Source organism: Hesperophylax consimilis, chromosome 22 (genome assembly GCF_061612785.1).
Source record: "Hesperophylax consimilis isolate HC1 chromosome 22, BYU_Hcon_1.0, whole genome shotgun sequence".
Classification (NCBI taxonomy): Eukaryota; Metazoa; Arthropoda; class Insecta; order Trichoptera; family Limnephilidae; genus Hesperophylax; species Hesperophylax consimilis.
Window position 1 is genome coordinate 24,064,000 of NC_142857.1, and position 24,853 is coordinate 24,088,852.

Below are 24,853 nucleotides of genomic sequence, written 5' to 3' on the forward strand. Positions count from 1 at the left end.
TATGCACTACTTTGAAAACAACTCATTTCAAAATTTTGTCATGGAATGTGGCTGCCAGGCAATTTCCCCTGAATATAGACTTGGTTTCAATGCCAATCCAGGGCTTTTTAGGTCCATATTACAAAACCAACCTGTTGTGCAAAATTATTTACAAGGCCTATACCATTAATATGTCATTCAGTAAAGGCTAAATGGTGAATCTATAAATACGAAGGCTGATTCGGCTCTCAGCGGCCCTGGCAATAGCTTTCGTAGTTTAGCCTATCTGGTGCCGGTGGATTTAATATATTTAATCCATAATACATTTTTCTAATTTTTCCTGTAACATTTGATTTGAGAATTTCGTTTTTCCATCTATCTCTTCTTGTTTGCAGTCATATTATGCAATGATTTTTTAACTTACTGAAAGATATTATTGTAATTTTTTGTCGAGAAGAGAAAGTTTTGTTTCCCACAAACATTATTGAAGCTTGCAACACAGAGACAGCATCAAAGACAATGATAGAAAATAAGATTTGAGTGGTATATCTATGATTGTATTGGATTTCGTATTTTCGTAAACAACGAGCGATATGTCAGTGTCAAAGACTGATGCTATTAATTTATTTGAATAAATTGTTTGATATTTATTACATACACAAGAAACCTCCGGACATTCTTTCAAAGATGGACGTGGTCGTTCAGAGTTCTAAGGTTGTCCATAAGATATGCCGAGCTTGTTTGTCGGGAGACGAACCATTCTTGGAGATATATACCAATGAATTTACTGATATGGATGAAAAAATAACTCTGTGCGACATGCTCTTATCCGTTGCTTACATTGAGGTGAAAACACACTTTGTTCCCAATAGGAATTTACCGCAATATCACTTATTTAAAAGTTCATTTCTAGTTATGCAAACCAGGAGATTCTATATTTTTAAGATTATACCGAGTAAAGGGAACTTGCTGTCTAGCAGTGCCCTCACTGTTTTTGCGCTAAAATTGTCAAATTAAGCCAAATCTCGACGGTATGAGAAGTAATTATGAACTTACCTTGGGGCAAACGTATTATGCTTCATTTTAGTTGAAATAATAAAGGAAAAACATGGAAAAAACAGAAAATAGTTTGAGATAGACATATATTAACAAATTATAAGCGGCCATGTTGATTTCTAATGATGTAATTATTTTTACAAGTTTACTATACTACCTAACCTAACCTAACCTAACCTAACCAGTGGGATATTTTGATAAATATGTCATATTTATTTTGAGTGTAAAAATGAAACGAAGAGAAATTTGTTCTAAGTGAAAGCTTTGCACCTGAGAACAATACCATGGGCACAGTTTGAGATCATCAGGAATTAGTAATTATGTCGGGAAAGTGTTAAATTTTACTGGGCACTCGTAGTCAGCGTATACCTTATTTTTACTCCCAGCAGTGTGAACACGATTCTCAGATTCCATACTGAATTTAAGTATTTAAGCATCTCGCCAAAATATCTAGTGATTGAGGCATTAGAGCTATATATTAAGAGAGCTATGATTATTAGATCTATATATTATGTATTATTTAGTGTCATTTGTTTTACTTCTAGGCCCACTCTGGAGATGGCTTACCAGAAGACATTTGTCACAGTTGCGCTGAAAAGGTTGCCATCGCTTACAATTTCAAGCTTCTGTGCGAGAGATCAGACACGGTGCTGCGTGGAGCAGGCCTGTCCGACCCTTACGTCAAGATGGAAGGTCTGCTGCACCAGGAAGAGTTGGACACTCAAGTGACACAACAGGGTGTGATCCCGGATATTGGTCCTGATTCTATAATAAACTTTCCTCCGAAATCTTCACTGAACTGCCAGTCGTTAGAATCTAGAAATTTTTTCGTGGTTGGATCTGACATTAAAGTTCTTACTAAATCAGAATTGGAAGCACATGAACTGAGAATTAGTTGTATGACGTCGGAACTTAATATCTGCGATGATGTTATTATTGAAGAGATTAACGAGGGACTCACACGCGAGGAAATCAGCGATGTACAGCCTTGTGAAGAGAGTAACGATGCAAAGCCTTTTGAAGAAGTTAGTGATAATTGCGATGGACAATTCGAATCAGATTTTGACCCAGAATTGTACAGGGTAAAAAGAAAGCGAGTCATCAGAAAAAAACCAGTTTCGGAAAAGTCAGATGAGCAATTTGTTTCAGAGTCCGATATAAGCGATTGCGAAGATTCAAATGATCATGAACATTATTCTCTGCCTTTTGGAGAGCCAGAAACATTCACGTGCATTATTTGTTCGCAGATTTTTAACGATCGTACGGAACTGCGTGCTCATAAGAAAACACATCCGGCGAACATGAGACACCAGTGTCCACACTGTGATAAAACATTTTCACGCATTTACACTCTTCAGCATCACATTGTAACGCATTTCGAATACAAAGCTTATTTGTGTCCTGTGTGTGGTAAACGCTTCCATCATGCGGGCGGGTTACACCAACATATAAAGTACCACCGGGGCGTTAAGCCGCATCCTTGCAAACTCTGTGACAAGCGTTACTACACTCTACATCTTTTAAGGGAACACATTCGATGTATGCATTCTGACAACCGTTACAACAACACGTGCAACGTTTGCGGTAAAAGATTCACTGCGAAATCTACGCTGAACACGCATATAAAAATTCACACCGGAGAAAAACCTCATTCGTGCGAAGTTTGCGGGAAACGTTTCACGCGTGCCGCTTATCTCAGAGCTCACGCTTCCAGACACTCGTCGATGATCACCACTCGCATGTTTGTTTGTGAATACGTTGACTGCCCTCGCGAATTCTCATCCAAGAACTCGTTGCTGATTCACGTGCGTCACAAACATACTCACGAGCGTCCCTACGCATGCGAGACGTGCTCTAAAACGTTTTCTTCTTCTCAAGGGCTTAGCGAACACCGGAAGATTCATACAGGAGAGAAACCGGCGGCTTGTTTGTTATGTGATAATAGATTTGTCAATAAGCAGTCTTTAAAGAAGCACATGAGACTGCATACTGGGGAACGTCCTTATGCGTGTTCAAACTGCAAAGAAACATTCTTGTCCGCGTCTCGTCTCAATGAACACATTCAAAGCAAGCACATGGAGCGGGCTCACGAATGCTCAGTTTGTGGAAAGAAATTTCATCTAAAGCGAATCCTCACGGCTCATCTGAGAGTGCACAAAGGTGGCAACAAGAAAAAAGTCAAACGCAATGATTTGAAAGATTGTATTAATTTAGAAACAAAATCCAACGTTCCAGAACCCGGTTATGAAATTGTTGTTTAGTTTTGTAATTGTGTTATTATTTGTGCTAAAGAAATATTATAGGCTTACTAAAGTACTATTAATTTATTTATATTAAATACGAGAAAGAAAAAGTATTGTTTCTATTTAATTTATTCCCTCCAATTCCGTTACATTCGTAATATTTCGACTAGAGCAGAAAACAATTGTTCTGAAGCATCCAAAACTACGGTATTCTCAGTCAATTCCATTAAGAGCTATTGAACTTTGAAATAATCATTTAACAGTATAAAAATAAGACAAAGCCGTAGTAAAACTAGTATGTAATTTCATAAGGCACATTGTTTATTAACTAAAAAAATATATGTATATATACACATGTGAGGTATGTTAAATTATTGTACAATATTAATTATCTATACATTATTTTATATTTTGTAAATATTGCTAATATCATTATAAAACATCTACATACAACTATGTTATGCAGATTTTATAAATCCAATGTACTTGTAAGCAACGTTCCCTCTAATTTTTTCATTATGTGTGCAAGATTTGTAAAAAAGACGCTAATACAAAAATATGCACAGTTAAGTTAAGTAATCAACTTAATGTATCGCAAAATCATAAATTACATTAGAAAAATCTATTTTCTTGTCCGATAATGTTCCTTTAAAATGGAGATTCTTCAAGATGTGTGCGGAAGATGAAAACATGTGACAATTCTGAACAGTTGTGCGGCTGTACACCGCGGACACCGCATAGGGAACGTTGCTTGTAAGTTCATAAAATATTTACAAGAAATTAGTTTTCTAAAAATATTCTGATGCAAAAACCAGCATTGCATTCATTTTTAACCATTTTTATTTATTTCTTAAAGAAATACAAAATTCTCCGCTTACGAATAACCTGAAAATATTTGTATTCCTCCTATTACCATTTGTGATGGAGGACTTGCCTAGCAGAGGATTGAACCTGCGACGTCTGTGTAGAAAACGCTTTGAACCACTCTCCACACTACTAACTTGTCAGGTACTACGGACTATTCATTTTATGAGTTACACTTTTGAGATTCCATTTGATGTCAGCTTGACAAGGTTAACAGGGCAGGCGGGAACTAATAAAATATTTTTAAATCTGTAGATTTGTATCCAGCGGTGCCACCGACTGTAAAATTAACCATGCCAAGCTGTAACTTATACAGGGTGTATCGCCAAGTACCCGAAAAACTTTAACCAGCTATTCCTTAGCACATTTGGAGTTAAAAATGTTATGGGCGCTTTGCTGTCCGGTAACATTTTTTTTCCATTAAAAACAAAAAATAAATAAAAAAATCCACACTCTGTCACTGTCATTTGCATTGTTTCTCGTGTTCAACAGCTGTTATTAGCAAGTGTGTCAAAAAGTGTCCTCACTCTTTCGTACACACTAAATAATAATAGTTAAAAATGAGACGAATGGTGCCGTGCCATTTCGTTGTGATTGTAAAAGCGCGCCAACGTAGGTACGTACGTACATTATTCAACGAAACTCGAACAAAATATTGCCAGATGGGTTTTCAAACTTTGACAAAGGATAAAACATTGGTGACATGTGGTGAAAATATGAATAGTAAATTTTTTATTAAAAAAAAATGTTACCAGACAGGAAAGTGCCTATAACATTTTTTACTCCAAATGTGCCAAGGAATAGCTGGTTAAAGTTTGTCGGGTACGTGCCGATATACCCTGTATAGGCAGAACTACAAAACTTTTCAGTAACATTCAGAACCCAAAATAATTGTTTTTATTAGTTGAAAGCACAAAATCAAGCTCTGTAATTCACTGGTATTTGTATGTCAAATTCAGTATTCCGCCAGGTGCCTAGATCGGAGCGCTAAACTTGTGCATCAACAGGTTGGATTGTATTACTATACCAGTTACTTTACCGCCATCTATCTTGCTAGAGCTGCCCATTTTACAAGTCACCAGGGTTCATTATTGTTGTTTCAGGCCATTTCCATTAGTCCTCTTGTGTAATCTAGCAACTGTCGCATGTGTTTCGAATCATTTCGTTTTTCAAATTTAAACAAAAGAATGGAAATTTTATGAAAGATCGATAGCGATGTTTGTTTGTTTTTACGAAATAATCTGGATTAATTTTTAGCGTCTTTTGTATGTATGCTCTATAATCGACCGCTTTCATTAAGTAGACACTTCCCCGGTTTTTGGGGTGGTAGATTAGTGACAGAGTATGGTACCGAGTAAAAAATCGCTGCCACCGATCCTAATCGGGAACGAGCGGGTTTAATTTGTTTATCTTTTCAAAATTTTGTGGCAGCTACTTGCTAAGCTTTGACTGGAAAATTAACTTATCACCAACTAATACCGGCAAATTGGTAATAGAATTATCACAGTGAAGTCCTGCTTCACGTAAACATAATACTGTATTCAGAATTATCCTGAAATAAAATAAAACTTAACGATAAATATCTCAGATTCGTACTCAACTTAAGTCAACAAAATAAGACAACTATAAACTTCACATGAAGACTACGAGTGGGCCGCCCCAGACTTAGTGTGAGAAACTATTTCACTGCTGTGGACGGGGGCCGTAGAAGTAGCGCATAACAGGGACTTCGTAGGCGCTGCGTCAATGTGGTGGGTCTCTAACCCGAATAGGATGAGCGGAAGAAGATGTATACATTTCACATGTTCCTCATGATGTGTTGACCCGTCTCTCTAGCGAGTAATGCCGCATGTAGTTCGGTCTCCCTCGCGAGTCTCGCCTCGTGAAGTTCAGATTCTCTTGCCATCCGAACTCCGTGAAGTTCGGCATCTCGAGCTTGCTGCGCTTCCAGTTGCCTCGACTCTAACGCTACCTTATTCAATTGTGACTCATAGAGCTTCGCTTCCATCGCCAGCTTGTTTAATTGAGCTTCGTTGAGCTTCGCCTCGTGCTCTAATTGCGCTAAATGTCTTTCCGCCTTGTGAGCCATTTCTTGTTTGTGGAGTTCCTCTATGTGTGATGATAGGAGCATATTTTCTTTTTTAACTAATACTTCTCTGCTGTGTAATAATCTGTTCTTCATTTCCGAGACGGAAGACAGTTTTTTTCGCATTTGTGGGGGAGATCCTAGTTCGCGTTTTCTTTTTTCTTGTACCATGTCTGTGGAAATAACTGCAAAAACAAACACAATTATGATAATAGAAAAAAAAGTTCATGTTGTACATGGATGGATGGAGCTCAACACATAATGCACAACTGAATGAAAGAATTTGGGGACACCCAATGAAGACACACGATCGAGTGAATGAAATAATTAAGTCCGGTCATGCCAAGAGTCCGAATGACATAGGAGTGTGCATGAGAAGATGGATGAATGTGGCTAAAGTAAGGAATGTGCAGGAACAGAGTTGGATGACATTTTATCAATAACCATATAAAATAATGGGATTAGAGAACTTTCAATTAAATTAAATGACTCTATCAAAATCAAACATGGTGCAAACTTAACACAGGAAATATCACATACGTGAATTTATTTTAACTAAATTGGAACTTTAATGCTTTTTTTGCATCTCCCCCGACGTAATCTTGTAGTCACAGACATCCAAATTAATAGACTTGCCCTAACATGAAATCTGGGCATCATTTCGACGAGCTGGAAATAAACCATGTGAACATTTCCACCTCGGTGGCTTCGTCAACATGCAAAATTGTCGCATCTGGGGCTCGAAAAACCCAAGAGTTATTGTTGAAAAGCCTCTCTATCCTCAAAGTGTGACTGTTTGGTGTGGTTTATGCTCCGGCAGTCATTGGACCTTACTTTTTCGAAAATGAGGCTGGAGCAACAGTTACGGTGAATGGATTGCGCTATCGAGAGATGATTAATGATTTTTTATGGCCGGAATTGGATGGTGTTGATCTGGATAACGTTTACTTTCAACAAGACGGCGCTACGTGCCACACAAGCAACGAAACCATTGATCTTTTACGATTGAATATCAAAAACACCTCTTATTGGAAAACTGTAGTAAATAATATAACTAAAAATGAGTGAGGTGGATAAATTAATACACATTTGTAAAAATGTCTAAATACATAGTGTAACAAAATATTAAACCTTGGAAACAAACCGGAACTTTGTTTACCCAATTCGGCATATGTAGTTTTTACGCAGCAATCAATTTGCGCACCGTTGTAAAAAGGGCTAGTAAGTTGTAGATTTTATTTTCGATAACCGAATGGTGATACGAGGGTGGGTCAATAAGTCCTTAGAAAAAAGCATCAAAACAGTTTGTATTTTTGTATTTTTTTTTTATTTCTCAACATAATCTCCTTGGAGCTCAATACACTTGGTTAGACGTTTCTCAATTTTTTTTAAACCGTCAGAAAAATAAGTTTTCGGAAGGTCCTCAAAATAAGCATTTGTCCGATCGATGACTTCTTCATTTGAAAAGGAAAAAGTCACTGGGGGCTAAATCTGGCGAATACGGTGGGTGGTCGACCAATTCGAACTTCAATTCTTCAATTTTAGCCATTGATCGTAAACATGTGTGAACACGGGCATTGTCCTGATGAAAGAGGATTTTTTTCCTGTTTAAATGAGGCCGTTTTTCTTCAATTTTGTTTTTTAGCTGGTCCAATAAAGATGCATAATAATCCCCTGTTATTGTTTTTCCTTTTTCCAAATAGTCAACGAAAATAATTCCACGTGCATCCCAAAATACAGTAGCCATAACCTTACCAGCTGATTTTACGGTTTTCGCCTTCTTTGGACATGGTTCGCCTTTCGCAATCCACTGCTTTGACTGTTCTTTCGTCTCGGGAGTATAGTGGTGTATCCATGTTTCATCTACAGTCACAAAGCGACGAAAAAATTCATCCGGATTGCGTTGCATGAGCGACAACAGGGCTTTAGAGGCCACCACCCTATTGCGTTTATTGTCGACTGTGAGCAAACGCGGCACCCATCTTGCAGAAATTTTTTTCATGCCCAATTTGTCATGTAAAATAGAAATGACGCTACCTTTTGAGATCCCTGTAACCTCAATTATCTCACTCAACTTTAATCTTCGGTCACTTAACACCATATCGTGGATTTTATTGATCATTTCTGGTGTAGTCACCTTTACAGGACGTCCTGAGCGTGGTTCATCCTTTGTTGATGTACGACCACGTTTAAATTCATTTAACCAGTTATAAATAGTTGCAAGTGAAGGAGCAGATGTGCCGTGAACTAAATCCAACTCATATCTTATATTAAAATGTTTAATAACAGCTCTAAACTCAATTTTCTCCATTTTTGTAAACAAGAAATTTTTTTTTTTTTAAATGTACGAGAAACACACAACAATCCGACCAATCTGCTTGAAACTTCGCAGCATACTGAATCGGTAGTGCCGCTGCATGAAAACAAACCGCTTACAGTACTAGTCGCGCCACCTGTCGGCCTTTCCAAGGACTTATTGACCCACCCTCGTAATACAATGTGAGTCGCCTGTATAGTATTATGTTCATTTATTGACAAATCACCGAAAGAGGGACAGCCGCCTCCTACGCTAGTTGGTTTGTTCCCCTTTACACGATTGGCACTTTATTGATTTGAATGTCTATGCTTGTAGTAATTAAGTTGAAATGAAGAGTTATTCCAATAATTTGTGCATAAAGATTGAAGCGGAATAAAAAAAAAAAGTTCCGAAATACAAGTTATTCAAAATAGAGCCGTACGTAATATATAATATAGTCTGCCATGGGATACACATGTCAAAGATATATACTCACAGACACAAATACTTCCTGTTACAGTCCTGCCAAAGTATAACATCACAACTGCCACTCTACAAATAATTCAACACTCCTCACACACCAACACTAAACCAGTCTTTAATTCTGACATACACCAGCGCAAAACACCATCACAAAATCAAATACATTTATCATCATCTACTTACACGACCAAATTTGGAATTAACTCCTTACAATACACTGCACATAAACAATATAAAGCATTACCTAGTAATTTAAAACTTCCGGCAACTAACAAAAAAACATTGACAAAAGCTCTTAAAAGATATTTCCTTAGCAGTTTCATTAATGACTAACACAATCTTTCTCTGGAACTCCATAATAACATCTGCGTTTATTTATTTTAATGTATTTTATTTATTTGTCTTGTCCTTTCTAATGTTGTCTTTCCCGAAATGAGTTTTATAAACTCACTGGGAATAATACATTATTACTTTGTTATCATTTTGTAATGTATTATCTTGTAATAAAAAAAAATAAAAAAATGAGAATTTTACTGATTTTTTTAGTCAATATGGCAGAAAGGTATTATGAAAGCTACTAGGAAAGCAAATTCAAGAAAAAGATAATATGTTTATATTAAACATAATCCCCTTACTAATAAATGTGTTAATCAGTGTTAAAACATGTTTATTAGTAAGGCCCAATATGTATTTCCGTAGGTCTTACAGTGAGTGTGATTCTGTGTAGTGTCAGCCTGCAGTTCGGACATGCCACCCGCTATGGGGGTGCTCACGAGTCCGCTGAGCCACTCGGCATCGCTGCTCAGCGGCAGGTTGCTCTGCAGAGAGTTGCTGATGGCATTGCTCATGGGACAGTGCCCGCTGCCGTCGTATACGTAGTCTTTCATCTCCTGAAACAGATTGCTATTATTACATATATGCAACATTACAACAGTAGGTCCCAGGGTAGGATTTGGACTCCCCTACAAATATGCTCTACTGACATAGTTGTTAATCATTCACCATGCAGTCTATCCTCCTCTTCCTTTGATTGTTTCTGTGTCCCTTCATATATTCATGTACAGCTTAAAAGATTGTTAGGAAACAAAAACAATTGTGTATTATGGTTTTTATCTTGATTTATTTTTGGGATTTTATGCAGTGTTGCTCTACCTCCTTCTTTAGCCAACATTTCAGACAGCATTACAGTGTATATCATCAGGGCAGAAGTGTAATCGAAGATTGTGGTGAAGTGTATGCTTATATATATAGATGAGATGCCGTGTTACGTGCTACAATCGGTCTAAGGGCTGGTATTTCAGTATAATCGGGTAATTTAAAATGGTTTTCTGTGATTAGTTTTGGTGTCAATTACCGGATACCAAGCTATTAAGCTTGTTTCAACTTATTTACCTATCAACTTTATTAATATTAATAGGATTTTCGTGGATTTCAATTGCCGATAATTGTAATTAATTATGCTAGATGTGTTTTGGGTATTCCCAGGACAACAGAAATAACTTCAAATAGCGTGTTTCAATTAAATTCTCGGCAATTGCCGATTTGTCAGGATGGCCGAATTTGCACACTCGAAAGTGTTCTAATATCGGAGATGTTCCATTCTGTCTGGCCTACGTACCTTGTCACATCTGGGACGGCTGAGTTTATAAACTTCATCTGTCTCAAGAGGAAACTTTGCTTTTTGCAGGCCTCAGAAGGTCTTGTATTTCTGTCGTCGTTCCGGCAATCCTCCTTCCTAATTCTTAAGCTATCTTTTCAGACAGCGTTACAGCATCCGAAACATTGAAAAATTGAAAATTGCTAAACGAGGAGGAGCAACACGGCATAACAATGGAAAAATCAGGATATTACTTTTGGCAGTGAAAATCACAAATCATCAAAAAAACAGGAAGGTATATTTATTTTTGCCATGGTATGAGTCAAACTCCTAACTAAGCAAGTCAAACGCTTATACCATTACGCTTACTATTAGCATTACAATTGTAGCGGAGTGTTACTAGAATATTCTGGAATGTTCGCCCATACAAAACGCATTTTATTAGAACCTACTAGCGAAGCATCTACCTACTTGCTGGATTATTCTCGATGCATGTGCGTCTATATAAAATGCCAAGCGTTGAGAGGTACTTAGTCAGTCAGTCACAAGTGAGTACCTTGCGGGCGCCCTCTACCAACTGATCGGCCGGCCCTCTGCGTTGCGTCCCGCCATTACCCCATCGCGCCGCTACGGGCCACGGACCTACTATGGCCGGTGTTGCACGAACCTTAAAGGAGAGGCTACGGATAATCATCAACTCCGCTGGCCTGCGCACCCAACGTGCCTAGACCCTGCGATATCTTCGCCGGACTGCGCCTCGGCCCTGCGACACCTTCGTCGGCCTGCATCTCCCGACCAGGTTAATTATACCTTCGGCTATCCTGCTTCACACTGGAGTACCCGGAAGACTCAACGCCTTCGCCAGTGCTGAACACATCCACAAGTCCAGTCTCCACCAACGCGGTGTCAAGCCAACGAGTTTATGTCCTCGACTACTCCACTGCCGTCATCGCCGCTTACACTTGGTATGATCTTCGACATGGAGGATTCGCCGCTGACAATATCCACTGACGCGGTGTCGATCTTCAGCCTGGGAAATTCACCATCGATATACATCTACCAACTACGTCATCGGTCCCGAGTCATCTCACAACTGCGCTAATGAAATGCTGTGACCTCACAACCTACCTATTTCATTTGTCTCGTTACTACATCCCCAAACAATCGATAGGTTGGGAATTTGATAAATATACTGAAAATATGGCCACACTCAATATGCACTCTGTAGTAGTTAGTTAATAATGAGAAGTAAGTAATTCCGTTTCCGGAAATGGAAAATCATACATTAATAATAATAGCTATTTCGTTCATATTAAAATCGATTGTTCACTTGGAGGCCATTGTATTGATGAGAAAGTTTTATGATAATTTTTTTTTCTTCTTTTATTTAACCCAAAATATGAACTTATTATCCTAAAACAGGTTCTTAGTTTGGATTTAATTTAAAAAATATATATTGTTATTATGTCAAAACATGGCGTAAAGAAAAAAACGTTGAATTATCCTTTTTTTATAACGAAATAGCTACTAACATTAAGTATTTTGTATTTCTGGAAACTGAAATAAGTATATCTCATTATTATCTATGTGATACAGAGCGTTTTAAAAATAAAATGTGAGCATTACGCATGTTATTATTTTTTTTGTATATTTACTGGGATAACGCGTCTGTATACTGTTACTCACCTTTCTCGCTAGTTTTTTCATATTGTCAAATTTATATTTAAGTTGTTTGGCAGATCTATATGTGGTTGAGCACGAGTTGAACTCCTGGGCTATTGCATTCCAAGTCTCGTCCTTTAGTCGGTTTGAAACAGCTGTAGACTTTTTATTGAAAAGAACATACTTGTTATGTTCTACCAACTCCCTCAACTTTCGTGTTTCTTCATTTGTGAAATTCACCCTGAGAAAATAAACTATGATTGATAAAACATTCATCATAAATTTAAACAGTGATATAACTTCGGCTTTATTGTGATTTTGCTCACTTAGGACTTTCCATTTTATGAATATAACATGAGGTTTAATTTTCATTGGAAGGGTACATAGGATCGCTGTCAAGGTCACGTCAGTGAGCGTCAAAATAAATTTTTGACATATAAACATCAGTGCTGCCATTTGCTAAATATATTACCCGGTTCAGCAATGTTAATTTGAGGCGTTTTAGATTCTTGGGAAATATTGTGCGAGGGAAAAAATGTTATCCCTAACATGGTAGCACTGAACCACCTGGTGTGTTTGACATTTCAAACAATAAATTTGACGTTTCGAAGTTCGAAGTAGGTTATGTGAAAAACTGTTAAGACTGAATTTTTATAAAAAAAGTTTAGTTTTCTATTTTCAATATACTTGTGGAGTTTTCTTTTCATCCTATTTTAACTAGGTCCATTCAATAAAACAATGCCGGAATCTTCAGATTCTTCCGACGATGAGCATACTGCTTTACTGCGGGAGTCTGTTGATACTACATTATTCAACGATGACATGTTCAAGGAATTATCCAAAAAGAAATCAGGTAACCGTATAAACAATATATTTTGTGCCATTTATTTCTTTGTTGGTGGATTTAAGTAAGAAGTGTGTCACGTCTGAAGTCCCGTTTGATGTCCCGTCTTATGAGCATGGACCCTTGTCAATCACCAGGGCTATTATGGGGCTAAAGCAAGCAGGCATAATGTGTAAAAAACATTGAAGAACCTTGTTCATGTTGTCACGTCTGATGAGCAGGTTGCGCCGGGTGGAGATTCGACAGATGGAGTGCGAACGAGTGCGCGAGGCCATCCTCAATTAATCAGCTTCCATTTAACGTCTAACGGAACAATGATGATTCATCTTTGTGTCGCTTCGACAGCATGCTTGGTAATCCAGTGTAGTCCCCAAGGAATTACGCCTCACAAATAAAACCATTTTTACTTTCAAATAACTGATTTTATATTTTAATCTCTTCGAACAATACCACTCGAACAAAGAACCGGCTGATCTCGCGCAGGAGTCAAAACGTCTGGTTTATGTTTGGTTAATTTACACGGCAAGTCTCCGAACGATCGGTTCATGGTATTTGCGTGCTCTTTTCCATTTTTGTACAATCTTAATTTTTTCCCGCAAAACGCCACGCACAACGCGGAATCGTACTCTCCCGTTTTTGTTCCCGTATTGTTCCAATCTAAATCTACCCGCGTTATTCTGCCCGCCCGTCAAACCGATCGCAGTGCAGCCACCCGAAAAACTCTCAACAAAACAATAATCGGGCACTACCCTGGCAATCCAAACTTGCACAATTCTTTTACGTTACAAGTGGTTGTGTTGTCATTAGTGAAATCTAGAACAGAAATCAATCAATCTCATGTCAATGCCAATCATCAGTAGCTGTTATATTTTTCTTAATTTAAATGCACCTATTATGTATTCAATGTCCCATGCAGATCTAGCAGTAAAAAAATGAGGCTTTTTCTAGACACTTTAAATGCCCCCAAAAGTCCCTGAAAGATCACTGAAGATACAATATAATTTGAATTGACAAAAAATATACCTATACACATCCATCGATAAGAAAAATAAAAAAAAAAGTGGGTGTGTCAAGCCTACGCAAGACAGAAGTGAAACTTCTAGTATTCCTCTCTCTCTATTTTCATTTCATCATCTCTATTTTCTCTCTTAGGTTAGTTTGAAAATTAGAGGTTAAATAATTCAACGACGAAGCATGGATTTGCTTTTTCTAATATTTTCTTATAGATGAATGACGTTCGATTAATGTATAGTTCCAAAAATTTTCAATTTATTCACAAGTATACAATATTACATAAATAACAATATTACAATTAAAAATTACAAAGAAATTACAATGACAATTTACCAATCATGTGCCATTTTCATTGTCAATTTCATGAATATCATTTCCTAATGTCGTGATAATTGGGTTATGGTAACTAAAGTGCGAGATATATACATGAGCACTTAAATCCTTAATGAATCGTGCAAAAACTGCATCGATTGTTGTCCCGTGTCTAGTCGTGCTAGTGTTCCTATCATTAACAATATCCAAATTGAGGGTGTTTTTGAAAAAGTTCAATAACTCTACAGATTCTTCCCTCGCAAAATTAACATTAAAATCTCCCGAAATGATCATAGGAATTTCGTGATAATTCTTATTCAATAGCCTCGAACCACCCTCTGTGTATGGCAGAAGCACATGGTGGATAAAATCTTTGATATCAGTAATCGATTTACCTGGTGAGATATAAATTGACACCATAATAATTTTTTCCCCATTAGCCAGAGAGCATTCTGCAGCACACAAATCCCCAACGGAGGATGTATGACTAGAAACGAATTCATGGTTACGGGCATGAACGTCATTATGTTTTACCACAACATGTTGGAGTCTATTTACATTTTGATATATACCGACACCACCCGCTCTAACACTGGGTCTCTTGTATTGTACAATGCAATCAAAATTTTCAACATTAACATGCCTGTCATCGTCAAGCCAAGTTTCGGAAAGCATCAATATGTCCGAATTTTTTAGAACATTACCTCGTAAATCTGTTGCATGTTTGTTAATACTTTGACAATTGAATGAGAATATCGTCATATCTCCTTTCTCAATATTTTCTAACAGTACTAAATTCTGTACCAAACCGTATGAACCACAATCAATTACGTATTTCACTCGTATTACACTCACGACGCAGTATACTAACCAAGCAGCTGATGCTTGGCGTGGCGCAGTTCGCTGGTGTCTGAGAGAGAGGAAAGAAGAGAAGAGAGAGAACGTTCGTGAGCGGCTCCCCCACCTCAACAAGCGCATATGGTGAGAGAGGGACAGTGAACGGTGAGCGGTGGTGGGGGTACCCGCATTTTCGTGTCGATCCTGACTCGGTTTTACTCCGTCCCCGAAAATCCATTACGCGCCTAAAGAAGTTTCACTTCAATATCTAGCTATATTTTTACATTTAAGAAAAGCTTTCGATACCGTAAACCATAATGACATAAGCTGGAGTACAGGGAACTATACTTGGCCCGATTTCATTTATAATATATGTAAATGATTTATGTATTTTTGAAATCCCCGGACAAATTGTTTTTTCACCGACGACACCACAATTATAGTAAATGGAAATTCATGGATCGAAACATTTTCTAAGGCAACAGAATGTTTTGTACTAATTTCAAAGTGGCCATTAAGTTAAAAAAACTCGTTTTAAACTACAGCAAAACTTTTTATAAAAACATTACAAACAAACCCACGATAATGTTAAAATTAGAGTCCACATTACAAAATGCAATCAAATAACATGTTCCCTGCAACAAACTCGAAAAAGTTGAAAATATTAAATATCTAGGTGTTACCATTGACACAAATCTAAATTGGAAATCGAAAATAAATAAAATAATCTCTAAATTAAGATATTTTAAATAGTTTTTTAATATACTTAAGGAAGAATATAACATATTGACAAATTGAGAACGATCTATTTTTCTCTTGTGCAATCTTTAATAATTTACGCCATTATATGATGGGGTGCTGAGTTTGAAATAACAAATAACTCAAAAGCACATTATTAATGTTATCTAAGTATATAAATAAAAATGTAAATTTTTGTTTGTTCAAAATCTTAAATATCCGAAAGTTCTTCTTTGAAATTTTGAAACAACGTTACATTCGAATATGCATGTGTTTTTATATACCTATATTATATAGATGTCACCAATGATAGGTAAAAACATGCTTAATAAAACAGCGTAATTTGTTGGACAAAAATGCTTTTTTTTTAAAACTGCCATCTGTTGGTCACAAAAAGCAACACGCGCTATGTTTCTCTATCTGCACAAACAGACACAGCAAAGCGTGGCGGGGTACAGCTAGTATATAATGGAAAGAGAACATTTACCACTGACTTATTATACAAATATGTATTTAAAAACTAAATAATAACGAAAAAATGAAAATAGTGCAAAAGGATTAATAACATATTTTACAACCCCAAATTAATGCAAACACGTAGCAACTTTATTGGTCTGCGTGCGTATTTAATCTTCTACCAAAACTGGTACAAAAAGGCTAATAAAATGTCATATATTACGTAAAAGAATTAAAATTATGTCTGAATGACTTAGGTGTTGATACACTGTTCATATAAATTATGGCTGAATGATTAAGATTTTATACACTGTTCATATAAATTATGGCTGGATGATTAAGGATGGGTTGTTTCGGAGAATTTGAACAATTCATCAAATTTCAACTTAATTTTCGAGTTCTATGAAAGTCCTATTCAAGTTCTGTTATTATATCATTACAGGCTAGTAGCTTGACAGAACTGAAATAATAACAGAACTTGAAAAATCTTTCCCAGTACTTGAAAATTAACTTTGAAATTCGAAGAATTGTTCAAATTCTGCGAAACAACCCGTCCTTAGACGTTGATACACTGTTCATATAAATTATGGCTGAATGATTTAGATTTTATACACTGTTCATATAAATTATGGCTGAATGATTTAGATTTTATACACTGTTCATAGAAATTATGGCTAAATGATTTAGATTTTATACACTGTTCATATAAATTATGGCTGAATGATTTAGATTTTATACACTGTTCATATAAATTATGGCTGAATGATTTAGACGTTGATACATGTTCATATAAATTATGGCTGAATGATTTAGATTTTATACACTGTTCATATAAATTATGTCTGAATGATTTAGACGTTGATACACTGTTCATATAAATTATAGCTGAATGATTTAGATTTTATACACTGTTCATATAAATTATGGCTGAATGATTTAGATTTTATACACTGTTCATATAAATTATGTCTGATAGATTTAGACGTTGATACATGTTCATATAAATTATGGCTGAATGATTTAGACGTTGATACACTGTTCATATAAATTATGTCTGAATGATTTAGACGTTGATACACTGTTCATATAAATTATGTCTGATAGATTTAGACGTTGATACACTGTTCATATAAATTATGGCTAAATGGTTTAGATTTTAAACACTGTTCATATAAATTATGGCTGAATGATTTAGATTTTATACACTGTTCATATAAATTATGGCTGAATGATTTAGATTTTATACACTGTTCATAGAAATTATGGCTAAATGATTTAGATTTTATACACTGTTCATATAAATTATGGCTGAATGATTTAGATTTTATACACTGTTCATATAAATTATGGCTGAATGATTTAGACGTTGATACATGTTCATATAAATTATGGCTGAATGATTTAGATTTTATACACTGTTCATATAAATTATGTCTGAATGATTTAGACGTTGATACACTGTTCATATAAATTATAGCTGAATGATTTAGATTTTATACACTGTTCATATAAATTATGGCTGAATGATTTAGATTTTATACACTGTTCATATAAATTATGTCTGATAGATTTAGACGTTGATACATGTTCATATAAATTATGGCTGAATGATTTAGACGTTGATACACTGTTCATATAAATTATGTCTGAATGATTTAGACGTTGATACACTGTTCATATAAATTATGTCTGATAGATTTAGACGTTGATACACTGTTCATATAAATTATGGCTAAATGGTTTAGATTTTAAACACTGTTCATATAAATTATGGCTGAATGATTTAGATTTTATACACTGTTCATATAAATTATGTCAGAATGATTTAGACGTTGATACACTGTTCATATAAATTATGGCTGAATGATTTAGATTTTATACACTGTTCATATAAATTATGGCTGAATGATTTAGATTTTATATACTGTTCATATAAATTACGGCTGAATGATTTAGACGTTGATACACTGTTCATATAAATTATGTCTGAATGATTTAGACGTTGATACACTGTTCATATAAATTATGTCTGAATGATTTAGAAGTTGATTCACTGTTCATATAAATTATAGCTGAATGATTTAGATTTTATCCACTGTTCATATAAATTATGGCTGAATGATTTAGATTTTATACACTGTTCATATAAATTATGTCTGAATGATTTAGACGTTGATACACTGTTAATATAAATTATAGCTGAATGATTTAGATTTTATACACTGTTCATATAAATTATGGCTGAATGATTTAGATTTTATACACTGTTCATATAAATTATGTCTGATAGATTAAGGACGGGTTGTTTCGGAGAATCTGAACAATTCATCAAATTTCAACGTTCATTTTCGGGTTCTGTGAAAGACTTATTCAAGTTTTGTTTTTATATCATTGTAGGCTAGTTGCTTGACAAAACTGAAATAAAAACAGAACTTGATAAAAATCTTTCACAGAACTTGAAAATGAACGTTGAAATTTGATGAATTGTTCAGATTCTTCGAAACAACTCGTCCTAAGACGTTGATACACTGTTCATATAAATTATAGCTGAATGATTTAAACGTTGATACACAGCTCATATAAATTATGTCTGATAGATTTAGACGTTGATACATTGTTCATATAAATTATGGCAGAATAATTTAAATTGTATACACTGTTCATATAAATTATGGCTGAATGATTTAGATTTTATACACTGTTCATATAAATTATGTCTGAATGATTTAGACGTTGATTCACTGTTCATATAAATTATGTCTGAATGATTTAGATTTTATACACTGTTCATATAATTTATGTCTGATTGATTTAGACGTTGATACACTGTTCATATAAATTATGTCTAATATTTAGACGTTGATACACTGTTCATATAAATTATGGCTGAATGATTAAGATTTTATACACTGTTCATATAAATTATGGCTGAATGATTTAGATTATATACACTGTTCATATAAATTATGGCTGAAAAATTTAGATTTTATACACTGTTCATATAAATTATGTCTGAATGATTTAGACGTTGATACACTGTTCATATAAATTATGTCTAATATTTAGACGTTGATACACTGTTCATATAAATTATGGCTGAATGATTTAGATTTTATACACTGTTCATATAAATTATGTCTGAATGATTTAGACGTTGATACACTGTTCATATAAATTATAGCTGAATGATTTAGATTTTATACACTGTTCATATAAATTATGGCTGAATGACTTAGATTTATACACTGTTCATATAAATTATGTCTGATAGATTTAGACGTTGATACATGTTCATATAAATTATGGCTGAATGATTTAGATTTTATACACTGTTCATATAAATTATGTCTGAATGATTTAGACGTTGATACACTGTTCATATAAATTATGGCTAAATGGTTTAGATTTTATACACTGTTCATATAAATTATGGCTGAATGATTTAGATTTTATACACTGTTCATATAAATTATGGCTGAATGATTTAAACGTTGATACACTGCTCATATAAATTATGTCTGATAGATTTAGACGTTGATACACTGTACATATAAATTATGTCTGAATGATTTAGATTCTATACACTGTTCATATAAATTATGGCTGAATAATTTAGATTTTATACACTGTTCATATAAATTATGTCTGAATGATTTAGACGTTGATACACTGTTCATATAAATTATGTCTGAATGATTTAGATTCTATACACTGTTCATATAAATTATGGCTGAATAATTTAGATTTTATACACTGTTCATATAAATTATGTCAGAATGATTTAGACGTTGATACACTGTTCATATAAATTATGGCTGAATGATTTAGATTTTATACACTGTTCATATAAATTATGGCTGAATGATTTAGATTTTATATACTGTTCATATAAATTACGGCTGAATGATTTAGACGTTGATACACTGTTCATATAAATTATGTCTGAATGATTTAGACGTTGATACACTGTTCATATAAATTATGTCTGAATGATTTAGAAGTTGATTCACTGTTCATATAAATTATAGCTGAATGATTTAGATTTTATTCACTGTTCATATAAATTATGGCTGAATGATTTAGATTTTATACACTGTTCATATAAATTATGTCTGAATGATTTAGACGTTGATACACTGTTCATATAAATTATAGCTGAATGATTTAGATTTTATACACTGTTCATATAAATTATGGCTGAATGATTTAGATTTTATACACTGTTCATATAAATTATGTCTGATAGATTAAGACGTTGATACACTGTTCATATAAATTATTGCTGAATGATTTAGATTTTTTACACTGTTCATATAAATTATGGCTGAATGATTTAGATTTTATATAAATTATGTTCATATAAATTATGGCTGAATGATTTAGATTATATACACTGTTCATATAAATTATGTCTGAATGATTTAGACGTTGATACACTGTTCATATAAATTATGGCTGAATGATTTAGATTTTATACACTGTTCATATAAATTATGGCTGAATGATTTAGATTATATACACTGTTCATATAAATTATGGCTGAATGATTTAGACGTTGATACACTGTTAATATAAATTATGTCTGATAGATTTAGGCGTTGATACACTGTTCATATAAATTATGTCTGATAGATTTAGGCGTTGATACACTATTCATATAAATTATTTCTGAATGATTTAGACGTTGATACACTGTTCATATAAATTATGTCTGAATGATTTAGAAGTTGATTCACTGTTCATATAAATTATAGCTGAATGATTTAGATTTTATTCACTGTTCATATAAATTATGGCTGAATGATTTAGATTTTATACACTGTTCATATAAATTATGGCTGAATGATTTAAACGTTGATACACTGCTCATATAAATTATGTCTGAATGATTTAGACGTTCATACACTGTTATTATAAATTATGTCTGATAGATTTATACGTTGATACACTGCTCATATAAATTATTTCTGAATGATTTTGATGTTGATACACTGTTTATTTTATTTTGTTTTTTTTTTTTTTTTATTATTCTTTATTTTGGCTTTCACCCATTAAGAGTGTTTATTTTGTTTAAAAAGTTTCTTTTTTATATTACCAACACACTGGCAGTCCTTTGTGGGTTTCCTTAACTTACCTTTTTTTAAACATTTTATAATAGTATTTTTTTTTTTTTAACTTCCTTACGTGTAAATAAAATAAATGGGAAAGCAAAAATGAGAAAAAAAGAAGAAGAAAAGATCCCTCTTTTTCAATTTTGCTGCAATTACTGTATATGGTTGGTTTTATAGATTGTATTTATCTCTAAAGAATCTAAAACAATGTCGCTATCTGCGTCTGACTGTGCGCTTAGTTCTTCTAAACTACGGATTTTGATAGGGTTTTCACTATTATTTAGAGAATTTCTTCCGGAAGGCTTGTATTTATAATACATTAATATTATATTTAAAGAAAGTAGAGAAAAGTCAATGTTTTGTAATTTCATTTAATTTTCAGGCGCTTAAATTTTTAAACCTTATGAGATACATCGAAATAATGTACTACGGAATTGTTTATCTTAAAAAAGACTACAGAAAGTAAAAAATATGGTATTTGTCTATCTCCTGGGGATAACCAACAGCAACGCATGTCAGCTAGTTTATACTACTATAAGCCTAAACAATAAACTTATTTTTTTAAAGAAAGGCAAACACTCCCCGGTTACGAATAACCTGACAATATTTCAAAATTTCCTACTACCTCCATAGTAAGCGGAAAATAGCTATGGGTAATAGCTGTTTTTTTCAAAAAACTGAACAAATTTAGCCTAAGGGATTAAAATTATAATGAAATTTGAAATATTGTGAAAACATATATTCTAGAGACATACATTCAACTGCAGGGACATTGCATCTGTTCTTAAATTATATTTTGTTTTGTTTTAGAAAAAAAGGTCCAACCTGTAGAACAGCCAAAGTCCCAAAGATATCTTGAAAATCAGGAACAGCAAGTCGACGTGCGAATCACCGCCAACATGCAGCTCCAAGTTGGTAAAAAGGTCTCCGACATTATCAACAGCAAAGTCACATTTGTGGACATCAAAACAAAACCCGACCCCGCCATTTTGGAAATAGAAGGAGGTGTTAGGCTCTTCAACGATTCAACTAACTATCTCACACCAGATTTACCAGAAGAAATCTTGTTAACTAAAGAGAAGAGAAAAAAAATTAAGAAAAGGGCTATAAATGAAGTAATGGATAGTGAAATTGTCTGCAGTAAAGAAGAAAAGATTTCAAAAACAGTTGTTACGCCTGATCAGGTTTTAAGTGGATCGGATATGGAGCATTGGTCTAGTAGAAGGAAAGGAAAGGTTTTTAAGTATAAGAAGATGAAAGGTGATAGAGTTTGTATGTCTATAGACAAGGAATAATTTTATTTTATGAAATAAATTCAACATCTGTGCTTTTGAATTTTCAGCATTATTAACCTTCCAGCGGGCGCGCTGTCGTAAAATTTACGACAGACGCGCCTTATCGCTTCCCCCACTCTTACCAATTAGTTGTAAGCATCGAGCTTCGAGATATGCAAGAGTCAAATCAAATCAAATCAAATCAAATGTCAATCATTTACCGCAATATATAAGTGCTGAATTACGGTCGGGCAGTTGAACCGATAACAGAAGAAGAAAATAGAAGCTTTCCAAAATGCGGTGTTTGTCGGTTATGTGCACTGGATAAGAAAAGATCCTCAGCATCAATGAAGTGTTGCCGTTGCCAGTCCTTTACATGCAAGAACCATTCTTCAGATGAGGTGGATTGTAACAATTGTAAGAATGAGAATTTTGATTCCGACTAAATAAGTCGATAAAATATTTGTTTTGAAATATTAACATGTTTAGAGAGTTGCTTCGTTTTTTTTTTCAAATAATTTTTTTTTAAGTGCTGCCTATTATAATTTTTCATAACCTCAAAGAAATTCCCTAACATTTGTATAAAAAAAAACACCACTTACATGGAGAAAACTCGATGACGTAAAATTTACGACAAGCGCCCGCTCAAGGGAAATTTCTCAACACGCCCGCTGGAAGGTTAAAGCAAAAATAGCTGTATGAAATGTGAAAAAGGTGAAAAAACAATGATTCATCTAAGGTGTTATTGTCTAGCCTCAGTGCAGGACTTAGAGACGTTGAGGCCCTTAGAGGGTCGGACCTTAAATTTCATATGTATTCCTCACTGTCCAGAATACTTATGGAGGGGAACCCTGAAAATTGGATTTAAAAAATGTGGAGAATTATTTTTTTCCCGAAATTCTCTTCCCACCCCTCTATGGATTCGAAAATATTGTGAGCAATGAGAACACTTCAAACAAACCCATTCTGAAATCTAGGGAAATATAAAATTTTGGGCATATCATCACTGATCTAGCACCGGCAACATGGCATCACTGCCCGGCAGTAATATAAGTCGAGTAACTGCGAACATACAGCATCAAGTCTTCAATGAATCACAAATCTCACACCAGATTTATTAACAAAATTTCTTTCAACTATAGAACGCAATAAAATCAAGGTAATAAAACGTGAAGATGACCTCAATAGAATATTGTAGAGGTTGAATAGTAAAAGCCACCGAAAATATTTACAGCATTAAAAATGGATATTGATTTAGGAAAAAAAAATATTTGGATGACAATTCAGAACCTAATTTAACTATTAAAGATTCATTAACTTGCTAAGTTTTCTTTAATTATTGAAGACAATATTAGCGATTTCTAAACGAAAATCTGAAACAGAAAAATCAGAAAAGGATACGGTCACATCTAGGACTGGAACCCAGGACCCGTCTTGTCTTGTCTTGCCGGGACACAAGGGTCCTGGGTCTTGGGTTGTCTTCAATAATTAAATATTACAATTTGAGGTTTTACTCAATAAAGTTATTCCGAAAAATAAATATTCATTCTAAACTTGCAGAAAAGTCAATAGATGTCGCACATTAAAAATAAAAAAATAAGATAGGTTTATCTAAAAAGACGCTGTCTAGATTGCATTTAGTTCGGGTTGAATCTTGCGATCATACATAAAGATAGTTGCCTCAGTAAAAATTTGCGGTGAAAAACTGAAGACAATGTTAGTAGTTCTTATTCGAAGTATGGTACAGTTAAAAGTGACCGAGGGGGATAGGGTCCCATTAGCTCAGTTGGTAGAGCAGTGTCCCGGAAAGACAAGGGTCCTGGGTTCGAGTCCTAGATGTGACCGTATCCTTTTCTGATTTTTCTGTTTATTTTTTCGTTTAGAAATCGCTAATATTGTCTTCAATAATTAAATATTACAATTTGAGGTTTTACTCAATAAAGTTATTCCGAAAAATAAATAAGTTTTCTTTATTTGGAAGTTTAAATTTAACGTGTACAT

At 34.4% G+C, this 24,853-nt stretch overlaps 3 protein-coding genes across 3 annotated transcripts; 2 read left to right on the forward strand and 1 right to left on the reverse strand.

Annotated features, from left to right (window-relative positions):
* The first annotated feature begins 554 nt into the window (after nucleotides 1–554).
* Nucleotides 555–3,333, forward strand: LOC149413294 (uncharacterized). Its single transcript, XM_089644972.1, has 2 exons — nucleotides 555–825; nucleotides 1,581–3,333. Exons 1-2 carry the CDS (start codon nucleotides 592–594, stop codon nucleotides 3,294–3,296), a joined length of 1,950 nt encoding a protein of 649 aa, XP_089501098.1. The 5' UTR covers nucleotides 555–591; the 3' UTR covers nucleotides 3,297–3,333.
* A 369-nt stretch (nucleotides 3,334–3,702) lies between these two features.
* Nucleotides 3,703–12,652, reverse strand: LOC149413295 (uncharacterized). Its single transcript, XM_089644986.1, has 4 exons — nucleotides 12,593–12,652; nucleotides 12,291–12,507; nucleotides 9,714–9,897; nucleotides 3,703–6,413 (listed from the first exon to the last, which is right to left on the reverse strand). Exons 1-4 carry the CDS (start codon nucleotides 12,604–12,606, stop codon nucleotides 5,941–5,943), a joined length of 888 nt encoding a protein of 295 aa, XP_089501112.1. The 5' UTR covers nucleotides 12,607–12,652; the 3' UTR covers nucleotides 3,703–5,940.
* A 212-nt stretch (nucleotides 12,653–12,864) lies between these two features.
* Nucleotides 12,865–24,159, forward strand: LOC149413296 (uncharacterized). The gene is made up of 2 exons (XM_089644956.1): nucleotides 12,865–13,119; nucleotides 22,389–24,159. Exons 1-2 carry the CDS (start codon nucleotides 13,005–13,007, stop codon nucleotides 22,871–22,873), a joined length of 600 nt encoding a protein of 199 aa, XP_089501082.1. The 5' UTR covers nucleotides 12,865–13,004; the 3' UTR covers nucleotides 22,874–24,159.
* The last annotated feature ends 694 nt before the right edge of the window (nucleotides 24,160–24,853 follow it).